Source organism: Oryctolagus cuniculus, chromosome 7 (genome assembly GCF_051225735.1).
Source record: "Oryctolagus cuniculus isolate XC-2025 breed Fujian yellow rabbit chromosome 7, ASM5122573v1, whole genome shotgun sequence".
In the NCBI taxonomy this organism is placed as follows: domain Eukaryota; kingdom Metazoa; phylum Chordata; class Mammalia; order Lagomorpha; family Leporidae; genus Oryctolagus; species Oryctolagus cuniculus.
Window position 1 is genome coordinate 145,327,603 of NC_142873.1, and position 25,657 is coordinate 145,353,259.

Consider the following 25,657-nt stretch of genomic DNA (forward strand, 5'->3'; position numbering starts at 1 on the left):
AAGCACCTGGCTCCTGGCTTCGGATCAGCGCGGTGTGCCAGCCGCAGCGCGCCAGCCATGGCGCGCCAGCCGTGGCGGCCATTGCGGGGTGAACCAACGGCAAAAGGAAGACCTTTCTCTCTGTCTCTCTCTCACACTATCCACTATTCCTGTCAAAAAAAAAAAAAAAAAAAGACACAGACTGGCTGAATGGATTAAAAAACAAAACCCATCTATTTGCTGCGTACAGGAAACACATCTCACCAACAAAGATGCATGTAGACTGAAAGCGAAAGGATGATAGTCCATGTGAACAGAAACCAAAAAAGAGCTGGTGTAGCCATCCTAATATCAGACAAAATAGACTTTAACACAAAAACTGTTAAAAGAGACAAAGACGGGCACTATGTAATGATTAAGGGATCAATACAACAGGGAGATGTGACTATAAGAAATGTATATGCATCTAATTAAAGGGCACCTTGATATTTAAAAGAAATGTTAAGGGATCTAAAGGGAGACATAGACTCTAATACAATAGTAATGGGGGGGAGGGGCCGGCGCTGTGGCATAGCGGGTTGACACCCTGGCCTGAAGCGCTGGCATCCCATATGGGCGCTGGTTCAAGACCCGGCTGTTCCACTTCCAATCCTGCTCTCTGCTGTGGCCTGGGAAAGCAGTGGAGGGTGGCCCAAGTCCTTGGGTCCCTGTGCCCGCATGGGAGACCTGGAAGAAGCTTCTGGCTCCTGGCTTGAGATCGGCGCAGTTCTGGCCATTGCTGCCAAATGGGGAGTGAACCATCAGATGGAAGACTCCTCCCTCTCTCTGCCTCCCTCTCTCTCTCTCTCTCTCTCTGCTTCTCCTCTTTCTGTGTAACTCTTACTTTCAAATAGATAAATAAATCTTTAAAATAAAAGATACCAGAGTTTAAACATTTACCTGAGTTTAAAAAAAATAGCAATGGGGGACTTTACAGAGTTAGAGAGAGAGAAAGAGAGAGAGAGAGATCCTCCATCCTCTGGTTCACTCCCCAAATGGCTGCAACTGCCAGGGCTGGCCCAGGCTGAGAGAGCCCCCAGTAACAGAGCCTGGGTTTCCCAGCCGCCGGATGGAGTGGGGGGCTCTGAGCTGGTGCGGAAGAACGACAGCCCGTTCCTTGAATGTGTGCACCTCCCCTGTGTCTGCTGCTTTCCTCCCTCCATTTCAGAACCTCGTGGTGCCCATCTCCACAGCCCTCTGCTGTGTCTGGGATCATGCCTGCCCCTCCCCCAGCCATACACCCCCACCTTGCGCCCACCCCATCTCAGCCCGATTGTCAGCCCCTGTACAGAGAGCTCAGGCGCCAGGAAAAAGAAGTCTTAGGTGTGAGCACAAACTCTCCCGCCCCCTTCAGCTCCCTCCGCCCCACTCCTCCTATCTCCCCCCTCCCCGCCCGGCCCCAGACAGCGGTGGCCCTACCCCAGACAGACAAGCTGGGAGCAGGCAGGTGTCTCTTCCCCCGTGGGGGTCAGAGCTCGCCAGCTCGCCTGTTGTTGCGCTGCTGAGCTGGGGGGCTTCTCGTGGCAGAGTGCTAGGGACCCTTGGGGCCAGTCTGGAAGAGCAGGACAAGTTCAGTTTAAGCTTTAAGTTCCCTACCTCCCACCTATCTCCCAACTTTAATCCCCAGGGGCTAACCCTGGCAAGTTTACCTCCCTTTCTTACTCTGCAGGGAACCTGCCTAGACCTCTGGCCCTGACCTCTGACCTCTGGTCTCCACACAGTTTCCCTCCATCCTTCATCCCTGAGATCAGACCCATATTTCAGCCACCCCTCAGACAGCATAAATCTCTGAGGTCAAGGCTGGGGGCTCCACCCTCAGACTGGGGGGTCCTTGAGGGCGAGTCTGGGTCTGCCCCACCCATGTCCATGTCATCACCTCTCTTTCTGTCTCTGCCCACAGAGAGAAGAGACAGGGCATGCTTAGGGGAGGTGGCGCAAGTCCAGGACAGAGGGAGGGGCGCTCCCATGCAGCTCCCTCTCCCCTTTCCCTCTGAGCTGGGTGGAAAGAAGTCCAGGACGTGGTGAGTGGATCTGGGAGGAGTTACTTCTCCCTGCTGAGATGAGCCTCAGTTTGCTCACCTATAAAATGCAGAGTGCTCTCTGAAGCTGGTCTGTAAGAGGTCACTTTTACCCCTGCACTTCCGGCTGGCCTCTCCCTGCTCCAGCTCCACCATCTTGTCTCGCCTAGCACTCCTCCACCAGGAAGCACTCCTGGGATCGCGCCTTCCAGACCTCTGCCTTTCAGTGCAGTACCAAGCTCTTGCTCTGTCACTGTAGTGGCACCCCTGCATACACACTGTGAACCCCCTAATGTCATAGCGGGTCTTATTCCTCCCTGGATCTCCCCAGGGCCAGGCACAGAGCAAGGGCTCGGTAAGACCGCCCTCTGGCCTCACTCTCCCCACCCCACCACACCTGCCAGGTGTCTGTGCTGCCATTGGCTATCTCCAGCCTACTCTCCTCCCCAGGCTGTCATCTGGGGGGTCCTGGGGCAGGACACAATCTAACCACCCCCAAACCCCAGCAAACCCAGCTCTACCCTTGAACTTCATCAGTTTCCTCGGGCCACTGCCACATTTTTTTTTTTTTTTAAAGACTTACCTATTTATTTGGCAGAGTCAGAGAGAGAGAGAGAGAGAGAGCGAGAGCTCTTCCATCGCTGGTTCACTCCCCAAATGGCTGTAACAGCAGGGGTTTAACCAGGCCAAAACCAGGGGTCCAGAGCTCCATCCAGGTCTCCCACATGCGTGCAGGGGCCCAGGCACTTGGGCCATCTCTCGCTGCTTTCCCAGGCACATCAGCAGGCAGAGCAACCAGGACTTGAACCAGCACTCGGACATGAGATGCCAGCACTGCAGGTGGCAGCTTAACCTGCTGTGCCATGACGCTGGCTCCAGGTTGTGCTAAACTGTTACACTGCTCAGCCAGGTGTCCAGATGTCCGTGTTCTGCTGTGGGCCCCTCCCAGGTTCACTGCAGGCTTCGGCCAGCAGGGCATCGAGAGCATGGAGCAAGCAGAGGCGTTAAGAGTTTGCACGCTGGGGCTTGTCTCTTGCAAGCCAGCGGCCCCACTGTGAAGAGGACTGGCAGAGGCCAGGGGAGAGGTGAAGCCACCCCGGCAATCCAGCCCCCGCCCAGCTCCCAGGTGAATGCAGCCGCCCACAGGAAACCAGCACAACCGCTCAGCTGGGCCCCAAGCAACCACAGAATTTTTACAAGTCTGGCAGTTTGAGGGGTGGGGTTTATTTATCAGCCATAGGTCATGAAACAAGGGGCACCCCGAGTCCTCCGCCTGCCTCCCCTCTACATCCAGACCTGGGGCTCCGTGCCCAGAATGTGTTGTGAGCCAACCACTGCTCCCCATGTCCCCTGGCACCACCATCTCGGCCCTGGACGGCTGGACGCCCTGCTTCCAGGCTTGCCCTCCTGTGGTCACCATCCAGTGACCAGAGTGCAGCTTTTGAGATATTGGTTAAATCTAGTCCCTCCCCTGCCCAAGACTCTGGAGAGGCAGAGCCGGCATCACCTTCCCCACCCCCAAGCCCCCGGTCCCCAATCAGTCTCCCCCTGGCTCACTGCACTCCAGAAACACTGGCTTCCTTTCTGTTTCTTGAATATGCCAAGCTATCCCCCACCCCAGGGCCTTTGCACCAGCTGTATGCTCTGCCTGGAAGATTCTCCCTCCCCTTCTTTACGTCTAAGTCATTCAGTTCTCAGCTAAAATGTCTCCTCCTTGGGAAGGCCGTTTACAGAAGAGGAAACTGAGGCTCAGAGAAATGAAGTCATTGCCCAAACTCACGCCGTGGGAAAGGCGGGCCAGGATGACCTCCCCCATCTGTCTGACCTCCTCTCCAGGGCTCTTTCTGTCACGACAGTGGTTTAGGAGGTGACGGTGGTGGTCACCGGCTCCCGAGAGAGGGAGTGGGCGGAGGTGCTCCCTCACTCCTTCCACAAACACCCGCCCCAGCCTGGTTAGTGTCCCAGGTGACATCAGTCAGCTCCCTTCTGGGGTCGGGGTGAGGCAGATCTAGAGTCCGCTTGGCTGGGACAGCCTCCTGAGATAGCCCAGGAGGCAGCCGTACAGCTGGGCTCCTCTGGACCAGCTTCGGAGAGGAAATGAGCTTGCAGGGCGGGCAGAGAGTGGGTGGTGGTTGCTCAGCGGCCTGTGCTGTCTGTCGCTCCCCGTGAGTAAGCAGGGGAGTCAGCCCAGGCCTGCGTATCTGTGACCTGTGTGGGAGGTGGGAGGGGTTGGGGACGGAGCAGCATGGTGGGGGTGGGGGTGTAGGGAAGCGAAGGGCTAAAGGAATTCATGGATGTTACTAAAGCCCAGAGCTCCCAGTCCATTGCCCAGAGCTCCAAGCTGCTAAGTAGCAAAGGCAGGATTTGAGCCCAGGTGCATCTTGACGCCACACACAGCCACGGGAAGGACCAGGGGGTCAGCTGTCGCCACACCCGCTGTGTACTCACCGTGTGGCCTCACAAGGCGGTCCCTGTCCTGTGCTTCATTGCCGCCTCCATCAGCTGAAGCGATGGGATGAAGGCTCTTTGAGCACAAGAGTCTGCAGAATCCGTCTACCAGGGCTTGGAACCAAAGTCACGGCCAAAGGAGCAGCCCCTGCCCGACCACCGTGTGCAGGGCGCTTCCTCAGCACCCAGCCTCCTCCAGGCCCAGCACCTGGGTGCAATGCCAGGTGGAGCCAGGGAGCCCCTCCCATTCCAGGTGCACCTGCGGTCTCCCACCCGACATAGCAAGTAGTCTAGAGTTCCTGGAGCTCCACAGCCCGGCTCCTCAGCATTCCAGGGCTCCAACTGCAGGGCCCAGCACCCTTGCTCCTCACCTCCCAGGGGAAGGCTGCCGCCTGAAACGCCAGCATCCCAAATGGGTGCCGGTTCGAGTCCTGGCTGCTCCACTTCCGATCCAGCTCCTTGCTTAATGTGCCTGGGAAAGCATAAGAATATGACTGTGTTTATTTTTAAAGATTTGTTTTTTTTTAATTGCATTCGAGGCCAGCACTGTGGCACATTGGGTTAAGCCACTGTCTGCAGTGCCGGCATCCCATATGGGCACCAGTTCAAATCCTGGCTGCTCTCTTTCAGATCCTGCTCTGTGCTATGGCCTGGAAAAACAGTGGAAGATGGCCCAAGTTCTTGGGTCCCTGCGCCTACATGGTAGACCCAGAAGAAGCTCCTGGCTCCTGTCTCTGGCCTGGCCCAGCCCTGGCTGTTGCGGCCATTAGGGGAGTGAATGGGCAGATGGAAGATTGATCTCTCTCTTCCTGTCCCTCCCTCTAACACTACATTTCAAATAAATAAAAATAAATCTTTTTTTTTTAAAGTTATGGGTAATGGTGCATCTAGGATTCCAACCCAGATACAGTGACTCTGAAGTTCTGGCAATTTCCACTGCTGTGTGCTGCCCCCTAGTGCCCCTTTGGGAGAAGCACACTAGGCAAACCAGACAGCCACAGAAGGGAGGAAGGGACACAGACAGGCTGAAGCCTGGAAGCCGGATGCACACATCAGCCCAATTCCCCTGACCTGACCCTCAGGCCCAAGGCTGCAGGTGGTGCGGCTTCTAACCAGCACCCCGAGTGCCATCCACGGAGTTGTGGTTTGTCTTACTGTCTCACAAACCCTCAGATTCAACAGGTCTCTCCCTGTCTTTCCTTCTCAGTGTTGCTCTGCATTTGAATAAATAAATAAACCTTTTTTAAAATAAAAGATTTATTTATTTATAAAGATACCAAAAGATTTATGTATAAATCTTTATTTATTTATTTGAAAGGCAGAAATACAGAGAGAGAGACAGAGACAGATCTTCCATCTGTTGGTTTACTCCCCAAATAGCTGCAATGGCCAGGGCTGGGCCAGGCCAAAGCCAGGAGCCAAGAGCTTCTTTCAGGTCTCTCACGTGGGTTCAGGGACCCAAAGACTTGGGCCATCTTCTGCTGCTTTTCCAGGCCATAAGCAGAGAGCTTGCTCCAAAGTGGAGCAGCCAGGATTCGAACTGGTGCCCATATATGATGCCGACACTGCAGACAGGAGTTTAAACCAGTGCACCACAGTGCTGGCCCTGAATACAATTAAAAAAAAAAAAAAAAACTTTAGCACTCACTAGGCTAATCCTCCGCCTTGCAGCGCCGGCACACCGGGTTCTAGTCCCGGTCAGGGCGCCGGATTCTGTCCCAGTTGCCCCTCTTCCAGGCTAGCTCTCTGCTGTGGCCAGGGAGTGCAGTGGAGGATGGCCCAAGTGCTTGGGCCCTGCACCCCATGGGAGACCAGGAGAAGCACCTGGCTCCTGCCATCAGATCGGCGCGGTGCGCTGGTTGCAGCGTGCCAGCCACGGCGGCCATTGGAGGGTGAACCAACGGCAAAAGGAAGACCTTTCTGTCTCTCTCTCTCACTGTCCACTCTGCCTTTCAAAAAAATTAAAAAAAAATTTAGCAATAAAAACAGTGAATTTTACTATCTGTAAGTTATATCTTAATTTTAATAAATACTTATTTTCATCTACTTGAAAGGCAGAGAAAGAGAGAGAGAGAGAATCTTCCATCTGCTGGTTCACTCTGCAAATGCCCGCAACAGCTGCGGCTTGGCCAGACTGAAGCCAGGATCCAGGAAAGCCATCCAAGTACCCCATGTGGATGGCAGGAACCCAGTACTTGGGCATCATCTGCTGCCTCCCAGACACATTAGCAGGAAGCTGGATGGAAGTGGAGCAGCCGGGACTCAGATCAGCACTGTGATGTGGGATGTGGGTGTCCCAAGTGTCAGTGTAACCTGCAGCACCACAACACTCATTGTACATACTTTATTTTTTTTAAAGATTTATTTTTTGGCCGGCACCATGGCTCACTAGGCTAATCCTCCACCTGTGGCGCCAGCACCCCGGGTTCTAGTCCCGCTGGATTCTGTCCCGGTTGCTCCTCTTCCAGGCCAGCTCTCTGCTGTGGCCCGGGAAGGCAGTGGAGGATGGCCCAAGTGCCTGGGCCCTGCACCCCATGGGAGACCAGGAGGAAGCACCTGGCTCCTGGCTTTGGATCAGCGCAGTGCCGGCTGTAGCAGCCATTTGGGGGGTTTACCAATGGAAAAGGAAGACCTTTCTCTCTCTCTCTCTCTCTCTCTCTCACTGTCTAACTCTGCCTGTCCAAATAAATAAATAAAGATTTGTTTTTATTTATTTGAAAGACAGAGTTACAGAGGTAGAGACAGAGAAAGAGGTCTTCCATCTGCTGATTCACTCCCCAGATGGCTGCAACGGCCAGAGCTGCGCCAATCCGAAGCCAGGAGCCAGGAGTTTCTTCCGGGTCTCCCACGCAAGTGCAGGGGCCCAAGGACCTGGGCCATCTTCTACTGCTTTCCCAGAGCATTGCAGAGAGCTGGATTGGAAGAGGAGCAGCTGGGACTTGACACGATGCTCATATGGGATGCCGGCACTGCAGGCCAGGGCTTTAACCCACTGTGCCATAGCGCCAGCCCTCATACCTTAATTTTTAAAAAAGATTTATTTATTTATTTGAAAGGCAGAGATACAGAGAGAGAAGGAGAGAGGCAGAGGGAGGGGAGAGAAAGAGAAAGAGAAAAAGAGAAAGAGAAAGAGAGAGAGAGAGAGAGATCTTCTATCCACCAGTTTAGTCCCCAAATGGCCAAAATGGCTGGAGCTGGGCTGATTCTAAGCCAGGAGACAGGAGCTTCTTCCGGGTCTCCCATGTGGGTGCAGGGACCCAAGCTCTTGAGCCACCTCCCATTGCTTTCCCAGGCACATTAGCAGGGAACTGGATCAGAAGAAGAGCGGCCAGGACTCGAACTGGTGCCCATATGGGATGCAGCACTGCAGGCAGAGGTTTCACCTTCCCACCACGGTGCAGGCCTTAAACGTACTTAATTTTTAAAGAACGAATAAATCAATTGGGAAAAAACTACGTAAGACTCTAGACTCACTTGTTTTCTTCACAAGATTTATTTTACTTATTTGAAAGGCTGAATTACAGAGAGAGAGAGGGAGAGACAGAGATCTATTTGTAGGTTCACTCCCCAAATGGCTGCAGTAGCCAGGGCTGGGCTGGGCTGGGCTGAAGCCAGGAGCCTGGAACTCCATCTGGGTCTCCCACATGGGCGGTAGGGGCCCAAGTACATGAGCCATCATCCACTGCTTTCCCCGGAACATTATCTGGGAGCTAGATCAGAAGTGGAATAGCTGGGACTCAAACCGTTGGTCACAGGGGATGCTGGCCTCATAGGCAGAGGCTTAACCCGCTGCGCCACCGCACCGGCCCCACGTTAGCATTTTTACTCCGTGTTACCCATCGTCATCAGCTGAGCTGCTGCGCCATGCTGTTGCCATTCTCTCTGCCTATCATTCTGTGCTCATGAGTGGCTCATTCTAACATTTTTTTTTTCACATATAAGTTAGGCTGAATCATATACATCTGTCATGTTTAAGATAAAAAAAAAAAAAAGATGGGGCCAGTGCTGTGGCACAGCAGGTAAAGCCCTGCCTGTGATACCAGCATCCCACATGACTGACGGTTCAAGTCCCAGCTGTTCCACTTCTGATCTAGCTCCCAGCTGCTGTGGGTAAAAGCCGCTGCTGGCATTGTCGGCATCCCATACAGGCGCCGGTTTGAGTCCCAGCTGCTCCACTTCTGATCCAGCTCCCTACTATGGCCTGGGAAAGCAGAAGATGGCCCAAGTCCTTGGGTCCCTGCTCCCATGTGGGAGACCTGGAAGAAGCTCCTGGCTCCTGGCTTCAGATGGAAGCCATTGTGGCCACCTGGGGAGTGAACCAGCAGATGGAAGTGGAAGACCTTTCTCTTTCTCTCTCTCTCTCTCTCTCTCTGCTTCTGCCTCTCTGTAACTCTGCCTTTCAAATAAATAAATCAATCTTTTTAAAAGTATCAAAAAAGATAAATTAGCAGTTTCATACAGCTGAACCTAATATTATGCCTAAACAGAGCAGCTCCAGTGTCTGAACTGTGTGAAAGGGATCCCATTCCAGATGTCATCTTCTGGCTTTGCCTTTTTCCACTCACTATCATCTTATTGCGCACGCCGGCCGAGTGCTGGCTGTCATCCCTTTTCTGTTCATGTGCGTGGGCGCTCCACACGCTTGCATCATCCGTCAGCGGCACTGGGCTGCTTCTGGCTTGAAGCTACCACCCCAAACTGTTTCTACTAATTCTTGTCCACGCTCCTTCTCGGCACGCCTGTGCAGATGCTTCTTACGGCTGTACCCTAAGAATGAACCTGCACAAAGGTTTTCACCTGCACCCCATTTCCCGAATGCCACACATCCCTGGAGGGGATGTCGAGGGGAGTGGCTCTGCTGGAAACTGATCACCTGTGCCTAAGTCTACCCACTTTGCATGGGTCATCTTGCAACTCCTCCCAGCGGTAGCTACCATTGTCTCTGCAGATGGAGCTCAGAGAAGGAGGGTTCTTGCTCAGACGGTTTGTGCCCATTGCCTGAGCAAACAATTTCTTCCTCTCTAAGCTTCAGTTGCTCCACCTGTAAAATGGGAATGATAACATCTGCCCCGGGGCCAGTGCTGTGGCACCGCAGGTTAACGCCCTGGCCTGAAGCGCCTGCCTCCCATATGGGCGCTTCTTATGGCCGTACCCCAAGAATGAACCTGCACAAAGGTTTTCACCTGCACCCCATTTCCTGAGTGCCACACGTCCCTGGATGGGATAGGGAGGGGAGTGGCTTTTTAAAAGTATCAAAAAAGATAAATTAACAGCAGTTTCATGTGGCTGAACCTAATATTATGCCTAAACAGAGTATCTCTGTTTAGGAGGGTTCGAGATCCAGCTGTTCCACTTCCGATCCAGCTCTCTGCTGTGGCCTGGGAAAGCAGTAGAAGACAGCCCAAGTCCTTGGACCCCTGCACCTGCGTGGGAGACCCGGAAGAAGCTCCTGGCTCCTGGCTTCGGATCAGCGCAGCTTCGGCTGTTGCAGCCAATTGGGGGAGTGAACCAGTGGATGGAAGACCTCTCCTCTCTGTGTCAACAAATCTTTCAAAAAAAAAAAAAAAAAAAACATACCTGCCCCACCCCACCCGGCCGATCAGTGGAGAGATTTGATAATGCTGTGCAAGGGGCTTAGCATGGGTTCTGGGGATGCTCCCTACCAGTCACTCACTTATTGGTGAGATGGTTAAGTTCTTATTAAGGCGAGCAGGAACCCAGGACAGCCTGAGCCCGGACTGCCTGCCTTCCACAGGTGTCGCGTCTTGCAGAGACAGAGACCCCAGGGAGACAGCTTTCACGGTGCCTTTGGCCACCTCTGCTGAGTGGGGCTGCAATGCCCGGCCCCAAAGCCGAGTCACTCTCCTCACCTGTAGGTTTCCCGGAACAGATGAGAAGGTGACCTGACCAGCACACAGAGGACCCAGGGCCCAGGAAGAAATCGGAGCCCAGCCGTTCACTCAGTCAAGAATGTTTCCTGAGTTCCTGGTCTGTGCCAGGGCCTGTGCGTGGGCACTGGGGACAGGCAACAAGGCCAGACCTACCCTCAAGGTAACAGGCTAACAGGAGTCAGGAAAGCAACGGTGCGCTGGGCATTGTGTGCGCTGGGCATTGTGATAAACCAGCACAGTTCCATAACGGAGACCCAGACAGACTCCAGGAAACCGCCTCGGAGGAGGCGTTTAAGGCCTGCCAGGGTGCTCCCTGGACCACCCGCCCATCTAACAGAAGAGGAGACTGAGCCCAGCACCTGTTCATCACGCTCCGCCGGGACTCAAAGCAGGCCGCCCTGCCCGGCGCCCCAACACCGGCCGCGGGGCCCGCCCAGAGTCCCGGGGCGGGGCCTCGGCCCAGGTGCGCGGCGCCGCGCGCTTCGCGAGAAAGGAAGTGTGTCCCCAGCGGCGGCCCGTGCCGCGCTCCCGCGAGACGCTCACCTGCGCCCCAGGTGAGCGGCGAGGGGGGCGGGGAAGGGGCTGAGCTGCAGGCGGCTCACCTGGCGGGACAGGTAAGCCCCGCGCGGACCCGAGTGGGCGCGAACCGGGGCGTCGTCAGCGTGGGGAGCCCGCCGGGGCTGCGCACGGACGGGGGAGGGTCTCGGGCCCGGCTCCTCGGGGCCACCCTCCCACTTCCGGGGTGCGCGGGCCAGGGAGCGGCCTGAGCAGGCAGGCGCCCGGGCTGGGCGGCCACAGTGGGTTGAGAGGCCGCGTTCGCTCCTGGGGCCGGGCCGGCGCGGGGCACGGTCGGACGGACAAACCCCGAGGAACGGCGTCGGACGGGCGAGGGGCTGAGGCGGCCGGCGGCGGAGGGTTCTGTACCTGGAGAGGCTGGCGCTCGCCGTGAGTGCGGTGCCTTTGCGGGGGCTGGGCCAGGCTGGGAGCAGTGCGGGGGTCTGGATCCCCCGCCGAGGGGTGAGTCTCGGGCTGCGCCTTCGGGGTGCACGGATGCCCCGCGTCCGAGCCCACGGCTGTGTGATGAGCAGGGCTGGGCAATGGGCGTGGGGCAAAGGCCGGTGCGGCGGGGCCTGTCCCTGGGGACGCTGGACGGAGGGGCGGTCCCGAGGCAGACCCCCGGGAGTGTGTGTGTTCGTTCCTGGGCACCGGCACTGCGCTAAACCCGCTTCTTGCGGTCTCTCACTTAAACCTCCCTGGGGGCCCGCGAGGATACTCATCTCTTTTTCCAGACGTGGGAGCTGTGGCTTACAACCTTGCCTCTGGCCACGGTGCTTATAGGATTTCGGAGGTGGGGGCAGGAGCCAGGGATGCAGCCTGTAGGAAACCGGCGGGGTTTGACTTTTGAGGAGGACTCAGAGGCTGGAGGGGAGCGGGTACCTGTGTGTGGCACTCCCCTTCTCCCACACCCTCACCCCGTGCTGCCAGCACTGGGGGGGGGCAGGGAGAGCAGCAGGTGGGCCCCAGAGCGCCCCGACCCTGTCAGCTGTGTAGGTGTCCCTGGCTGTGGCCTACCCTGCTTACCCTGCTTCGGGTGTGTGTGCTAAGGAGGGGCATGACTTGTTCACAGAGCAGCCGCAGGGGCTGCACAAAGTGGGGTGTGGGGTCCTCTGGCCCCTTCTCTGCTGTTTGTTCAGCATTTAGCACAGTGATGTTATATGTGCTCAATATGTAGTTGCTGGATTTATTTAATTTTTATTTAACTTATTTGAAAGGCAGAAAGAGAGAGGGTGAGACCTCCCACCCACTAGTTCTGCAAATGCCCACACAGCTGGGGCTGAGCCAGGTCAAAGCCAGAAGCCTGGGACCCTACCACTTGATCCGTCACCTGCTGCCTCCCAGCGGGTGCACGAGCAGGAAGCTGGAATCAGCAGCAGAGCTGGGACTGACTCTAGCTAGCACTCCGATACGCAACGCGGTTGGGTTGATCTAGTCAGCAGTGCAAGTCTTCCGGCTTTGGAGGACAGCACGGGAGGGAGGTGGAAACTTCCTGATCCCTTTACAAAGCCCAGGAACCTGTGTGCTCCATGTGGCTGTAGAGGGGTGGAGGTGCCCACCTTCCTGACTACAGTCTGAGCCTGCCAGGCTCAGGGCTCCCACTGTCTTTTCCATACAGCTGGGAGTGGGCAGCTTTAACTGTCCCTTCCCTCACAAGGAACAGGTGCCATTGGAAAACAGAGCCGAGTCCTCTTTGAGAGAAGGAAGGGTTGGCAGATAGGAGCCTGGGGCCAGGCTAATGTGTGGCTTGGACAACTTTAGGACTGTGTGTGCTTCAGAGTAGTGGTAATAGAGCCTTAAGAGAAGTGTTTTATCACACCCGGAGCACTTAGGACAATGTGAGCTCCTTCACAACGCAAACTCCTGAGGTTAGGGAATTGTGTCTGCTGCTCTGCCCTGGGGTTTCAGAACAGCACCCGGCACACGGTAGACCCTCAGTGAACGTTTGCTAACTGAGCGAATGACTGAATCCATCCTCAACTGGACATTGCTCCAGCCACAGCGAGGATTTTTAACTGCATGCCCCAGACAGTCAGCTGTGCAGTTTCAGTTCCCGCACCTTTGGAGACAGGATTTCTCGCTGCCCCTCCCCCTCCCGTCACCCTCAGCACCCAGGTGCCCCTCCTCTCTGCCCAGAGGCCCCACAACAGCACCTGATGTACCCGCCCTGTTGCAGACACCCAGGCAGAAGGAGCAGCATAGTCTCCGCCCCTGAGCAGCCTCACGGGCCCTGGGGAGATAGGCTTAGCCTAACCTCAAGTACAAGGCCGTCCCAGCTAACAGAGCTTGGCAGAAGATCTCAGGAGAGCAGCTCCCGTCTGACCAGAGATCCTGGAGTGGTGAGTGGAGCCAGGGGACGGGTTGAGGAATTGTAGGAACAGAGAGCCTTGTGTTGCAGCCAGCGTTGCAGCACAGCCAGTTAAGCTGCCACCTGCAACACCACAGCATCCCACGTGGATGCCGGTTCAAGTCCCACCCAGCTCCAGGCGCCTGGCTTCGGTCTGGCACAGCCCAGGCCATTGTGGCCATTTGGAGAGTAAACCAGCCGATGGAAGATCTAACTCAGTCTCTTCCTCTCTCTCTGCCTTTCCAATAAATTAATAAATAGAGAGGGGCCCATGCTGTGGCACAGTGGGCAAAAGCCGCTGCCTGCAGTACAGGCAACCAACGTGGGTGCTGGCTCAAGTCCCGGCTTCTCCACTTCCGATCCGGCTCTCTGCTGTGGCCTGGGATAACAGTAGAAGATGGCCCATGCCCTCGGGCCCCTGCACCCACATGGGAGACCTGGAAGAAGCTCCTGGCTTCAGATCGGCCCAGCTCTGGCTGTTGCAGCCATTTGGGGAGTAAACCAGTGGATGGAAGACCCATCTCTCTCTCTCTCTCTGCTTCTGCCTCTCTGTAACTCTGCCTTTCAAATAAATAATGCAATCTTTTAAAAATAAATAAAGAGTGCAAGAGACAGATCTTTCGTCTGCTGGTTCACTCCCTAAATGTCAACAATCGGCAGGGCTTAGACCAGGCTGAAGGCAGGAGCCAGGAACTCCATTTGGGTCTCCCACGTGGGTGTCGGGGCCTAAGGGCTTGGGTCATCTGCTGCTGCTTTCCCAGGTGCATCAGCAGGGAGCTGGCTTGGAAGTGGAATCGCGGGACTTGAACCAGTGCTTATATGGGACTCTAGTGTCACAGGGGCCAGCTTAACCTGCTGTACTACACTGAGAGCCCCAATAAATAAATACCTAAAAATATTCAGGAAATTTAACATCATATACTACTATTAAGTAATTTCCAGTGTATTTTCTTTCTTTTTTAAAAAAGATTTTATTTATTTATTTAATAGGTAGAGTTATAGACAATGAGAGGGAGAAACAGAGAGAGAGGTCTTCTGTCCATTGGTTCACTCCCCAAATGGTCGCAATCGCTAGAGCTGCACCAATCTGAAGCCAGGAGCCAGGAACTTCTTCCCAGTCTCCCATGTGGGTGCAGGGGTCCAAGCATTTGGGCCATATTCTACTGCTTTCCCAGGCCATAGCAGAGAGCTGGATTGGAAAAGGAGCAGCCGGGACTAGAACTGGCGTCTGTATGGGATGCCGGCGCCGCAGGTGGAGGATTAACTTACTGCACCATAGTGCCGGCCCCTCTAGTGTATTTTCCAGTTTCACCAATTAACCACATTATCTAGTTTGCATTTTTTTCTCTTGATCCACAATCATGTTTTAGTTTTTATTTTAATTTTTTTAAAAAAAATATTTATTTTATTTATTTGAAAGAGTTACAGAGAGAGGTAGAGAAAGAGAGAGAGGTCTTCCATCAGCTGGTTCACTCCCCAATTGGCCACAATGGCTGGAGCTGAGCCAATCCGAAGTCAGGAGCTTCTTCCAGGTCTCCCATGTGGGTACAGGGGCCCAAGGACTTGAGCCATCTTCTACTGTTTTCCCAGGCCATAGCAGAGATCTGGATCAGAAGAGGAGCAGCCGGGTCCAGAACCGGTGCCCATATGGGATGCTGGTGCTTCAGGCCAGGGCTTTAACTTGCTGTGCCACAGCGCCGGCCCCAAGTTATTTTTTTAAAGATTTAAAAAAAATTTTAGTGATTTTTATTTTTAACATTTATTTATTTATTTGAAAGTCAGAGTTACACAGAGAGAGAAGGAGAGGCAGAGAGAGAGGTCTTCCATCTGTTGGTTCACTCCCCAATTGGCCGCAACGGCTGGAGCTGCACCGATCTGAAGCCAGGAGCCAGGAGCTTCTTCCCAGTCTCCCATGTGGGTGCAGGGGTCCAAGCATTTGGGCCATCTTCTCCTGTTTTCCCAGGCCGTAGCAGAGAGCTGGATGGGAAGTGGAGCAGCTGGGTCTTGAACTGGGACCCATATGGGATGCCAGCACTTCAGGCTAAGGCATTAACCTGCTGTGCCACAGCGCCTGCCCCAAGCTTTTATTTTTTTAAAGATTTATTTTCAGAGCAATGGGTTGGGGGGAGGATGTTGGTCTCCCATCCACGGGTTCACTCCCTAAATGGCTGCAATGACCAGGGCTGGTCCAGGCTGAAGCCAGGAGCCTGCAACTCCATCCTGGTCTCCCTTATGGGTGGCAAGATCCCAAGCACTTGGGCCATCATCTGCTGCTTGCCCAGGCACGTTTGCAGGGAGCTGGCTTAGAAGTGGAGCAGCCCAGGCTCAAACCGGTGCTCTGACAAGAGATGCTCTTGTGGCGAGTGGCTGCCCAACCTGCTGTGCCACAAAGCCAGCCCCCTTCACTAGTCATTGTGTCCCTCAACTTGGGCATGTGTGAGGTTTCTTAATGATTACAGTCAGATGTTGCACTTTTGGCTGAAGTACTGTATAAGTAGGCTATAGCTGGAAGAGGCACATGCTGTCAGTTCGTCTTACTGGCGATATTAACTTTGATCATGTAATTAAAGTGGTCTCTGCAGGTTATTCCAGGTTCGTGCATTTTCTTAAGTTCTTCACTATCTGCAGCAAGTACAAGGGAAGGAGGTTGCCGGAGTGGGAGCCTTGACAGTCTCTGGTGAGAGGCGATGGTGGCCTGTTTAGGGAAGTGGCACTGATTTGCCCAAGGCACATGGCCTACAATGGCCAGAACTGGGTTTAGAACACAGATGTCCTAACTTTTAGCCCAGTCCCTTGCTCCTCACCAGTTGAGGACACCAGTGTTCAGTCAGATAGTAGGAAAAGGGATTCGTGTTGTAGAAAATACAGCATGAACCAGGCGGTCAACCAAATGCCGCTACGGGGGTATACTCGGCTCCACACTCAGGAGACAGCGGCTTGAGACATCGCCCCACGTCAGCAGGAAGTAGCTCTAAAGACAGATCATCGTCCCTCTGCGCCTCCTGGGCTTTAGGGGCTAATGTAATCCCATACAACACTTGCTTTATAAAGAAAAGGGAGGGGGATGTTAATAAAACGGCACAGTCTGTGGCACCATCTACGCCTCACTCACCATCTTGGGCCCTGGCCCGCAGGCTTCCGTCCTAAGCCCCATGGCCCAACCACCGGTGTCAGCTCCACCCCCCCACCCCCACCCCCCCACACACAGTGGGATTCGCTGCTCCTACTTCCCTGCCCGCCACCCAGCAAAGTTTCAAGAGGACCTGTTCCTGAACACATGTCTTTTTTCCCTCTCTGTCTCTTGATCTCTCTTAGGCTTTCCTCCCTCTTTTCCTTCTTCACCCTTCCCTTGGGTCTATCCGGTTTCCCCACCAATAAACCCTTTCCCTTAAAAAAAGAAAGAAAAGAAAGTACAGGATGAGGCTGGTGCTATGGTGCCAGCATCCCACATGGGCGCCGGCTCAAGTCCTGGCTGCTTCACTTCCAATCCAGCTCTCTGCTATGACCTGGAAAAGCAGTGGAAGATGGCCCAGGTGCTTGGGCCCTGCACCCATGTGGGAGACCCGGAGGAAGCTCATGGCTCCTGGCTTCGGATCACTGCTGGCGTTGCAGGCAGCAGCTTTACTTGCTATGCTACAGCGCCAGCCCCTAAATAAAATCTTTATTTACTTATTTAATTATTTGAAAGACAGAGTTACACAGAGGCAGAGAGAGGTCTTCCACCTGCTGGTTCACTCCCCAGATGGCCGCAATGGCCGGAGGTGTGCTGATCTGAAACTAGGAGCTTCTTCCAGGTCTCCCACAGAGGTGCAGGGACTTAAGGACTTGGGCCATCTTCTACTGCTTTCCCAGGCCATGGAAGAGGGCTGGATCAGAAGTGGAGCAGCCAGAATTTGAACTGGCGCCCATGTGAGATGCTGGCACTGCAGGCAGCAACTTTGCCTGCTATGCCACAGCACTGGTCCCTAAATAAAATCTAAAAACAAAAACAAAAACGCAGGCTGAGGATAGTTACGACCCAATAAATGCCTACATGTGATCAGGGATCCTCCCCTATACACCACTGCATAGCCTTCTGGGACTCCCTCAGCCAGAGAGGATTCTCCCATAGTGCCTCATGTGTCCTACAAAACGTCTGTTTTCCCTCTAGAAAAACCACCTGTGAGTCATCAAAAACAAGATCTGTAACTGATACATTTTTGGTTCCAAAGTGCCCAATGTAAGACCAGGCTCAGTGTTTGTGGAGTGAATAAAGTCTTAGTTCTGAGCTTCCTAGCAACCAAATCAAAAGGGGAAAGATGTATGTTGTGACTCAATGTTCTTGTCTAATCAAACGAAGCAAAACAGTGGTTGCCACTACATGTGGCTAGGAGCACAGTTCTGAGTTTGATTGGAATATTGGAGGGGACCCCAAACCTTCCACGTCTGATCGAAGGATGCAGGAAGGAAAGGGATGGCAGTGATCAGGATCCCAGCAAATCACGCGGAAGAGCATTTGTTGAGCAGCCTTGGAGGCTCTGCGTGGGCCCACCAGCAGGAGACACTGGGGAGACTGCTTCTCCCAAAGGGAGATTCTAGATCTTTTTTGTGGCAAAATACACGTTCACATTTTTAAACCATTTTTAGGTGTACAGTCCTGTGATTAAATATATTCATATTGTACAGCTACCACCACCATGCATCATGCCTGTTTGTGTTTAAAAGATTTATTTATTGGAATGACAGAGTGATGGAGAGACAAAGAGAATCTTCATCTTCTGGTTCACTCCCCAGATGTCACAACAGCCAGGCCTGGGGCGGGCTGAGGGCAGGAGCCAGGGACTCCATCTGGGTCTCCCACACGAGTGGCAGAAGCTCAGGTACTTAGGTCTGCGGCCTTCCCAGGCATATAGCAGGGAGCTGGGTCAGAAGCAGAGTACCTGGGACTGTAACCAGCACTCCTCCTCCTCCTACTACTACTTCTTTTAAGACTTATTTATTTATTTATTTATTTAGGCAGAATTAGAGAGAGGAGAGACAGAAAGAGATCTTCCACTTGCTGGTTCTCTCCTCAAATAGCTGCAGTAGCCAGGCCAAAGCCAGCAGATTCTTCCGGGTCTCCCAGGTGGGTTCAGGAGACCAAGCACTTAGGCCGTCTTCTGCTGCTTTCCCAGGCACATCAGCAGGGAGCTGGATTGGAAATGGAGCAGCCAGGACAGCACCCATGTAGGAGGCCCGTGCAGCAGCTTAACCCTCTATGCCACAACAGTGGCCCCATAAACAGTAATTCCAACCGGCTGTGCCACAACACTGCTCCTGTTTTTTTTTTTTTTTTTTTTTTTTTTTTTTTTTTTTTTTTTTTACAGGCAGAGTGGACAGGGAGAGAGTGAGACAGAGAGAAAGGTCTTCCTTTGCCGTTGGTTCACCCTCCAATGGCCGCCATGGTCAGCGCACCGCGCTGATCCGATGGCAGGAGCCAGGTATTTATCCTGGTTTCCCATGGGGTGCAGGGCCCAAGCACTTGGGCCATCCTCCACTGCACTCCCTGGCCACAGCAGAGAGCTGGCCTGGAAGAGGGGCAACCGGGACAGAATCCGGCGCCCCAGCCGGGACTAGAACCCGGTGTGCCGGCACCACAAGGTGGATTAGCCTACTGAGCCACGGCGCTGGCCGCTCCTGTTTGTTTTTAAATAACATCCCAGGGAGTGTGAAGTCCCAGGAAGTGAGGGTTGCACGTCACAGGTCTCAGAAACCAGAAGCTGGGGTGGACATTGGGCTTAACTGTTACGACTCCACTTGGGAAGCCTGCATTCGGGTCCGGACTCTGCTCCTGATTCCAGCCTCTGCTGATGTGCACCTGAGAGGCAGCAGGTGGTGGTCAAGTGGTTGAATGTCTTGCCAACTCACCCACGTGGTAGACTCAGGTTGAGTTCTCCTGGCTTCTACCTGGCTCATCCCTGGCTGTTGCAGGCACTTGGGAAACAAACCAGTGGAAGGGACCTCTCTCCCTGCCTTTCAAATAAACTAAACGATAGATAGAAGCCAGGTGTCCAAAGCTCTGCTGATCAGCCCTAAGGTTTATCCCTGACCTATGAACCTGACTCCTTCCTGGCTTGTTCCCTGCAGGTGTCTGGCTGTAACAAACCATGCGATGAGCCATGCCCCGCCCTGGACACCCCCGCCCATCATCTGGGCCACCACGTTTGGGACCCTGGGAGCAGCCAACAGAATTATGCCTGGAGACATACGATAAGCCAGCCCAGCCTCTGCCAAGCCACCGAGCCCGTAGGCCAGACCCCAAGGACCCTGGCCATTATGGCCCCGAGAGCATTACCTTCATCTCTGGCTCCGCTGAGCCAGCTGCCGAGCCCCCTGCCTGCTGCCTGCTCTGGCGACCCTGGGTGTGGGACTGGTGCCGGGCTGCCTTCTGCTTCCGCCGCTGCCGAGACTGCCTCCAGCGCTGTGGAGCCTGTGTGCAGGGCTGTAGCCCCTGCCTGTCTGCTGGGGACTCCGCTGAGGGGGCTGCCGAAGCCAGCTGGGCCAAGGAGCACAATGGTGTGCCCCCCAGCCCTGACCGTGCAACCCCCAGCCGGCGGGATGGCCAGCGACTCAAGTCAAACATGGGCAGCAGCTTCAGCTACCCTGACGTCAAGCTCAAGGGCATCCCTGTCTATCCTTATCGCAACACCCCGTCCTCAGCCCCTGACGCGGACTCCTGCTGCAAGGAGCCGCTGGCCGAGCCCCCGCCCCTGCGGCACAGCCTGCCCAGCACCCTGGCCAGCAGCCCCCGTGGCTCCGAGGAATACTACTCTTTCCACGAGTCGGACCTGGACCTGCCGGAGATGGGCAGCGGCTCCATGTCGAGCCGGGAGATTGACGTGCTCATCTTCAAGAAGCTGACGGAGCTGTTCAGCGTGCACCAGATCGATGAGCTGGCCAAGTGCACGTCGGACACGGTGTTCCTGGAGAAGACCAGCAAGATCTCAGACCTCATCAGCAGCATCACGCAGGACTACCACCTGGACGAGCAGGACGCCGAGGGCCGCCTGGTGCGCGGCATCATTCGCATCAGCACCCGGAAGAGCCGCACCCGCCCACAGACCTCAGAGGGGCGCTCCACGCGGGCTGCTGCCCCCACTGCCCCTGCCCCTGACAGTGGCCATGAGACCATGGTGGGCTCGGGTCTCAGCCAGGATGGTAGGTGGGGCCCCGCGGGGCTAAGGGGCGGAGTAGGGGAGGCTGTGACCAAGGGAGGGATGGACCCAAGTCTTTGGCCACTGTGGGCCTACCCCGCGCCAGACCCCGTTCTTGACTTCAGCTCCCGTGTTTCCCTCTCCCCTGCTCCTAGGCTGACTCTTCCCAGGGAGCTCTCTGGCCATTGCTGCGGTGCCCAGAGAGGACAACGCTAACAGGCTCCTTCTGGCCCCTGCTCTTGGCTGCCAGAGTAGCTTCCTGGCATAGACTGGGCAGCAGGACCTGGGGACTCATGGATTTGAACCGCTGGTTTGGCGTTAAAACCTGCCCCACCCCCCACAGGGTCTCTAAGCCCTGCTTCTCGGGCCTCCCTCCTCCGGCTGGCTGGGGGTTGGGTGTGATAACAACCGTTCCTTCCCTCCCCTAGAGCTGACAGTGCAGATCTCCCAGGAGACCACGGCGGACGCCATCGCCCGGAAGCTAAGGCCTTATGGAGCCCCAGGTGTGGTCCTGATCTAATGAGTGCCTACCCTGAGGGCCCCTCACCCAACATCCTCCTGGGGTGGGGAGGGTGGGATCAGAAGGGGACAAGGGGCCTGAGCGGCCAGAACCATCCCACCCTGTAAGCTGGCTTACAGCACAGGTGCCACAACAGGCCAGTACTCAGACCCCAGCCCTTAAGCCCGGCTCTGGAGTGGACAGCAGGAGGGCAGACGGCCATCTGCTGTGGTGCTGAAAGGGCACCCTGGGTGGCCTTGGCCCTCACAACCCTCTGGGAGCAAGATCATTCCCTTTTACAGAGGGGGAAGCTAGGGTCGAGAGGACAAGGAACAAGGAACTGAGTGCGTCTCCCAGTCAGGATCGTAGCGACTCGGGCTCAAGTCCCGCTCTGCTGCTTCTCAGCAGGCTTCTCCCGGCCCTGGGGCCTGGTGAGTTCTTTCCCCTCTCAGCCTGTTTCCTCCTCTCCCTTTCCCCCAGGGTACCCAGCCAGCCGTGACTCGTCTTTCCAGGGCACGGACACAGACTCGTCTGGGGCACCCCTGCTCCAGGTGTACTGCTGACCCCACCAGGCCCCGCGGCACCACCCTCCAGGGAAGAGCCTGCAGAATAGAGGGCCCAGGACGCCCCATCTCGGGGAGGCTGGGCCAGGAACTCGGCAGTGTGCGCTCTGGCGCTCTGGCCGACTGACTCCTGGACCCTGGTTCCCACACCCTAAGGCCTCCTCAGCTAGCCTGACCCCGGCCCGGGCCTGCTCCTTCCAGCCCATGGCTTTCGGTGGCTCTCCAGAGAAAACAAAGAATTGTTACCTTCCAGGATTGAATCCTGACTCTATCCCATAATATGGCACTTGTACCAATCATGCAAACTTCTCCCTCCCAGGGGGACCCTCCAGCTAAAAGCAGTAAGTGGACTGGGTTGGGGGTGGGCAGGGCCCACTCCACGCCGTTCTGTTTTGTTGTTTGTTCTGTTAACATGACCATAGTTGGCAATACAAAGGTGGCATCATCTTTAGTCCCATTTGCCTGGCCTTACTGCTACCCAGAGTGGGAGATGGAACGTGGCTTAGTGCTGCTGTGGGGTTGAAGTCGCGAGGATGAAATGGGGGCAGTGCTGCTCCGGGAGCTCTGGAGCCAGGAGTGGCGAACGGGAGGAAGGCGGTTTTTGTTGGGGAGCTGTGCTGCGGGCCCATGGGCTGCCCTGTGCAGGCTGGCCCATCCCCAAATCCCTGACGGTCATTCCCAAACCTGCCTTGGGGCTGCTGCTCCCCTCTGCCTCTCCCTGCTGCCATCAGGGTGCTGTGGTTTTGTTACTCCAACCCTGGAGTGGGAGCAAGAACTCAGAGAAATCAAGAACACTTGTGGGTTATGTAGCTACTAACTGTGGCTCTGGAGCTGGAAGCTGACCTTAGGGCAGAAGCAGGATCCTCATTTGGACACCAGAGCCCAGCTGGGTTCAGAGGCACCCTGCTTAGCTGCCCCCATGGGCCAGTCTGCAAGCAGAGGGGCCAGGGCAGATCCACCAGCCCGTTGCTGAGTCATGAAGCAGCTGGAAGATGTTCAAGATCCCCTTACATTTAAAAACAATTTATTTTATGAGAAGAAGAGACAGTTCCTGTCTGCTGGTTCTCTCCAAACGCCCTCAATGGCCAGAACTGGGCCAAGCCAAAGCCAAGAGCTTAAGCTGCGTCTCATGTGAGTAGCACACCCAACCACTTGAGCCACCACTGCTGTCTCCCAGTGTCTGCATCGGCAACAAGCTGCAGCTGGGATTCAAACCCAGCAACACCAATACAGGCCATGGGCGCCTAGCCTCCCCACCCTTCTTACTGTCCCCGCGGGCATCCTTTCACAAGAGACAACTGAGCTATACTGCTTACCCTGGATGGTCCCTTAGGGCTATGACCTCAGGAAAGCGGGGCAGCACTGCAGGCACAGCTGTGACTGCAGCCCCTCCTCTCCAGCCCCGCCCGAGCAGTGTCTTCCAAATTCAGCCTTGGGACCCATTATTTGTATTCCCAGAAACAAGAGTTTATCGGGGAAGCATCTAGTTCAAGTCCTGTAGGATTTGGCTTGGAGTCCCATATAGTTAAACACACAAGTACTTAACAGCCCAACAATTCTGCTAGGCTGTATCCTGAGGCAGCTTTGGCATACCTGAAAAGGGGACGTTCAGAAGGATTTTCCTAGATCAAGACATCAAACTTCTGCCACCTTTGGGTAAGAAGGTCCACCTCTCTGGACCCTGGCTGACGTCACCTAAAATCTTAGCTACGTGCATGATTCCTTGGCAAAGTCCTGATGGGGCCCCAGGATCAGCCATCACCAGGGAGGTTGCCGGGTCTTGCACTCTTGCCGCCTCCTCCCAACCAACACCTACAAAGTCAGGGTCTGCAGGTCGACTAAGTCCCCAGGTGATCTCTGTGCTTTATTAAAACTACTCATTACTTTTTGTTTTTGTTCAAGACAGTTTTAGCCTATCATCTGACTGGCAAGCCACTGCTAATAAAATAGAAATTGAAAGCAAAGCAAAACAAAAGTTTATCAGGTTTGAGGAAAAGACAAACCAAGTACTGCATAGCCTCGGAAATCCTTACAAACTGTTCTGAAATTTTTGGAGGCAGACATGCTGTGTTCCGGAAGTTCAGGGGTTACCATGGCCCACAGAACGGAACACTCAGACACCCAGCTAGACCCTCCCACAGCCTCTGCGGCCTCTCCATCGAGTGGCCAAGGTGGACAAGAGGCTGGCTGTGCACCCCCAGGGCCGGGCACTGAGAAGGCCTCAAATCTAGAGGCTCAGGTCAGAGACTCACAGGGCCCCACTGACACCAGGTCCTCCTAGCCATGTCCCCAAACCACACGGAGAAGAGAACTGAGGCTGAGGTGGTCCCTGGGTCCAGGCAGTGCCACCCCAGCCCCTGCTGCCCTAGTGCCCCGGGAACACCTGGCTCAGCGGAGGACAGCCCCGCTGCGGGGGGGAAGCTGCCCGAGGAGAAGGGCCCCTCTGAGAACCTGACACATGCTCCAGTCTCTGTAGCCAGAAACTCACCTTTGCTCAGACTCCTAGACAAAGGAAAAAGCCTTGCCTTAATCTTGTCTTTAAACGAGAAATTGAGGCCCAGAGAAGGGCAAAAACTTTCCTTGGGTCACATGGCAGAATCTGGGCTCGAAGCCAAACCCTAGCTCCCAGCAGCAGCCGTGACAGGCCTGTGCCCCAGGGAAAGGCCAGAGGGAGGACACAGGTAGAGCCAGTAAATAGCTTTAATGTGTAACATTGGCCAAGTGGGGAGGACGGGACCCCCACCAGGCCCTCTCCCATGGTGCTCAGGGACCTGTGTGCCTGGGCCAGCCCTGCGCCTGCCTCAGCCCTGAGGCTCCCAAGTTCCAGGGAAGGGAGAGGAAGGAAGTCAGATGGCTGGGTCTCGGCCTCAAAAGTTCAGGGAGGCAAATGCAGGAGCTAGTTGAATTTGGCCTTGGAAAAATCCATCTCTGGATGCTGATCCATGAATCTGGGAAGGGAAAAAAGGAATAAAGTGAAACAGGCAGTCCTTTCCCCAAGCTTCCCCTCTCCCTCCCCAGTCAGGTCTAATCTCTAGAACCTTAAAGCCAGGTCGGGCAGGGGCAGGGCCCCAGGTGTCTGAGGCCCATTCCAGTCCCTGAGACTAGCGGCCAAGGTGCCAGCACTGGCACTGTTTCCCTGTAGGTGGCAATGACCATGTGTTACACCTTCCTACCTACCGTGAGCTGGCCTTGCCCTCGACATGACCTCACCGAGTGATCAGGTTAGGCAAGCCAAGGCCGCCAAGCTATAAACTTGGCTGGCTCATTCCAGGAGGGGGCAGGGCAGCTCCTGAGTCCTACTCGGTGGTCCACTCACTGCTGTCACCCAGATCCAAGCCCCCAGGCACCCACCCTCCCTGAATTGCTCACTTTTTCAGAATCTCCTGTTTCTTCTGCTCATCCGAGGTGGGCAGCCCCATGGACTTCTGCCTCTGGTCATACATCATCTTTTCCACCATGCTTCGAGTTTCACTGTCCAGGTCTGACAGCTGGGAGCAGGCAGTGACACAGATGGGTGAAGCTCGCAATCAGCCAGGCCCCTCACCTCCCTGTCCAGCTCTCCCATGCAGCCATGGCTCACCTTGGAGTTCTCGGGGTTAATCTTCTTGGTATTGATTTCAGGGTCACTGGACACCAAGCGGCTCCACCACTCCATCTTATTAATCTGTGAGAAGGGGCAGGAGGGGGCTTGCTCTGTGGGACTCACCCCTCAACCCCTGCAGACCAGACTCCTTCCCAGCCACAGCCCACACACGAGGAGCGTGCCGGGACCAGGGGGACAGACAGGCAAGACCTCTGCCCTCCCAGCGGCTCAGGCAGACAGACACAGACACAGAAGCAAACAGTTCCAGGCCAGTGTGGTGAGATTGAAGGGCAGGGGGAGGGCTGTGAGAAACAACAGTGTACTGGACAGAAAATGGGCAGGAAAACAAGAAGACAAAGAGGCAGAGGAGGACATCCCAGAGGGGAGAGTAACCAAGGGCTAGGGCACGGAGGGGTGAGAGGCAGCCAGCAGCACCCAGCTGGGCCGGGACAGGACATCCTGTGCCCCAGGAGGCTGTGCCAGGCCCCGCCCTCTACAGAGAGCAACCTTCTTCCCTGGTGCCTGTGTCCCAAGGGGCGGGCACCGGAGGCTTCCCGAGCCCC

At 55.3% G+C, this 25,657-nt stretch overlaps 2 protein-coding genes and 1 long non-coding RNA gene across 13 annotated transcripts in view; 1 reads left to right on the top strand and 2 right to left on the bottom strand.

Annotated features, from left to right (window-relative positions):
* LOC149125777 (uncharacterized) overlaps positions 1–10,869 on the bottom strand; it is a 23,941-nt gene extending 13,072 nt beyond the window's left edge. The window contains exons 1-4 of one of the 5 annotated variants that reach the window (XR_016211205.1): positions 10,735–10,869; positions 4,856–4,956; positions 4,485–4,538; positions 3,588–4,244 (exon numbers count right to left, since the gene is read on the bottom strand). This is a non-coding gene — a long non-coding RNA (uncharacterized LOC149125777). Of the gene's footprint in view, positions 1–3,587; positions 4,245–4,484; positions 4,957–10,528; positions 10,668–10,734 lie in introns of those variants that run through there. The other 4 variants (XR_016211204.1, XR_016211202.1, XR_016211201.1 and 1 more) reach the window with 4 other exon arrangements.
* KDF1 (keratinocyte differentiation factor 1) lies at positions 10,782–24,459 on the top strand. Of its 7 annotated transcripts, none has more exons than XM_089301251.1 (5): positions 10,788–10,929; positions 13,107–13,269; positions 19,383–20,453; positions 20,878–20,952; positions 21,429–24,459. In XM_089301251.1, exons 3-5 carry the CDS (start codon positions 19,415–19,417, stop codon positions 21,509–21,511), a joined length of 1,197 nt encoding a protein of 398 aa, XP_089157377.1. In that variant the 5' UTR covers positions 10,788–10,929; positions 13,107–13,269; positions 19,383–19,414; the 3' UTR covers positions 21,512–24,459. The 7 variants fall into 7 exon arrangements, with proteins under 7 accessions (XP_051712762.3, XP_089157377.1, XP_089157375.1 ...); XM_089301249.1 differs by having other exon boundaries at positions 10,789–10,989; XM_089301250.1 differs by lacking the exon at positions 10,788–10,929 and adding an exon at positions 11,089–11,392.
* Positions 24,194–25,657, bottom strand: part of NUDC (nuclear distribution C, dynein complex regulator) — a 22,066-nt gene continuing 20,602 nt past the window's right edge. Inside the window, exons 7-9 of the mRNA XM_002716096.6 lie at positions 25,092–25,175; positions 24,881–24,999; positions 24,194–24,459 (exon numbers count right to left, since the gene is read on the bottom strand). Coding sequence (XP_002716142.1) covers positions 24,408–24,459; positions 24,881–24,999; positions 25,092–25,175 — 255 coding nt within the window. The 3' untranslated portion in view covers positions 24,194–24,407. The remainder of the gene's footprint in view (positions 24,460–24,880; positions 25,000–25,091; positions 25,176–25,657) is intronic.

Coding starts and splice junctions, on each gene's coding strand:
- KDF1 (XM_051856802.3), top strand. CDS start 19,415: ATGCCCCGCCCTGGACACCCCCGCCCATCATCTGGGCCACCACGTTTG. Junction 20,454..20,877: donor CTCGGGTCTCAGCCAGGATG/GTAGGTGGGGCC, acceptor TCCCTCCCCTAG/AGCTGACAGTGCAGATCTCC. Junction 20,953..21,428: donor AAGGCCTTATGGAGCCCCAG/GTGTGGTCCTGA, acceptor CCTTTCCCCCAG/GGTACCCAGCCAGCCGTGAC.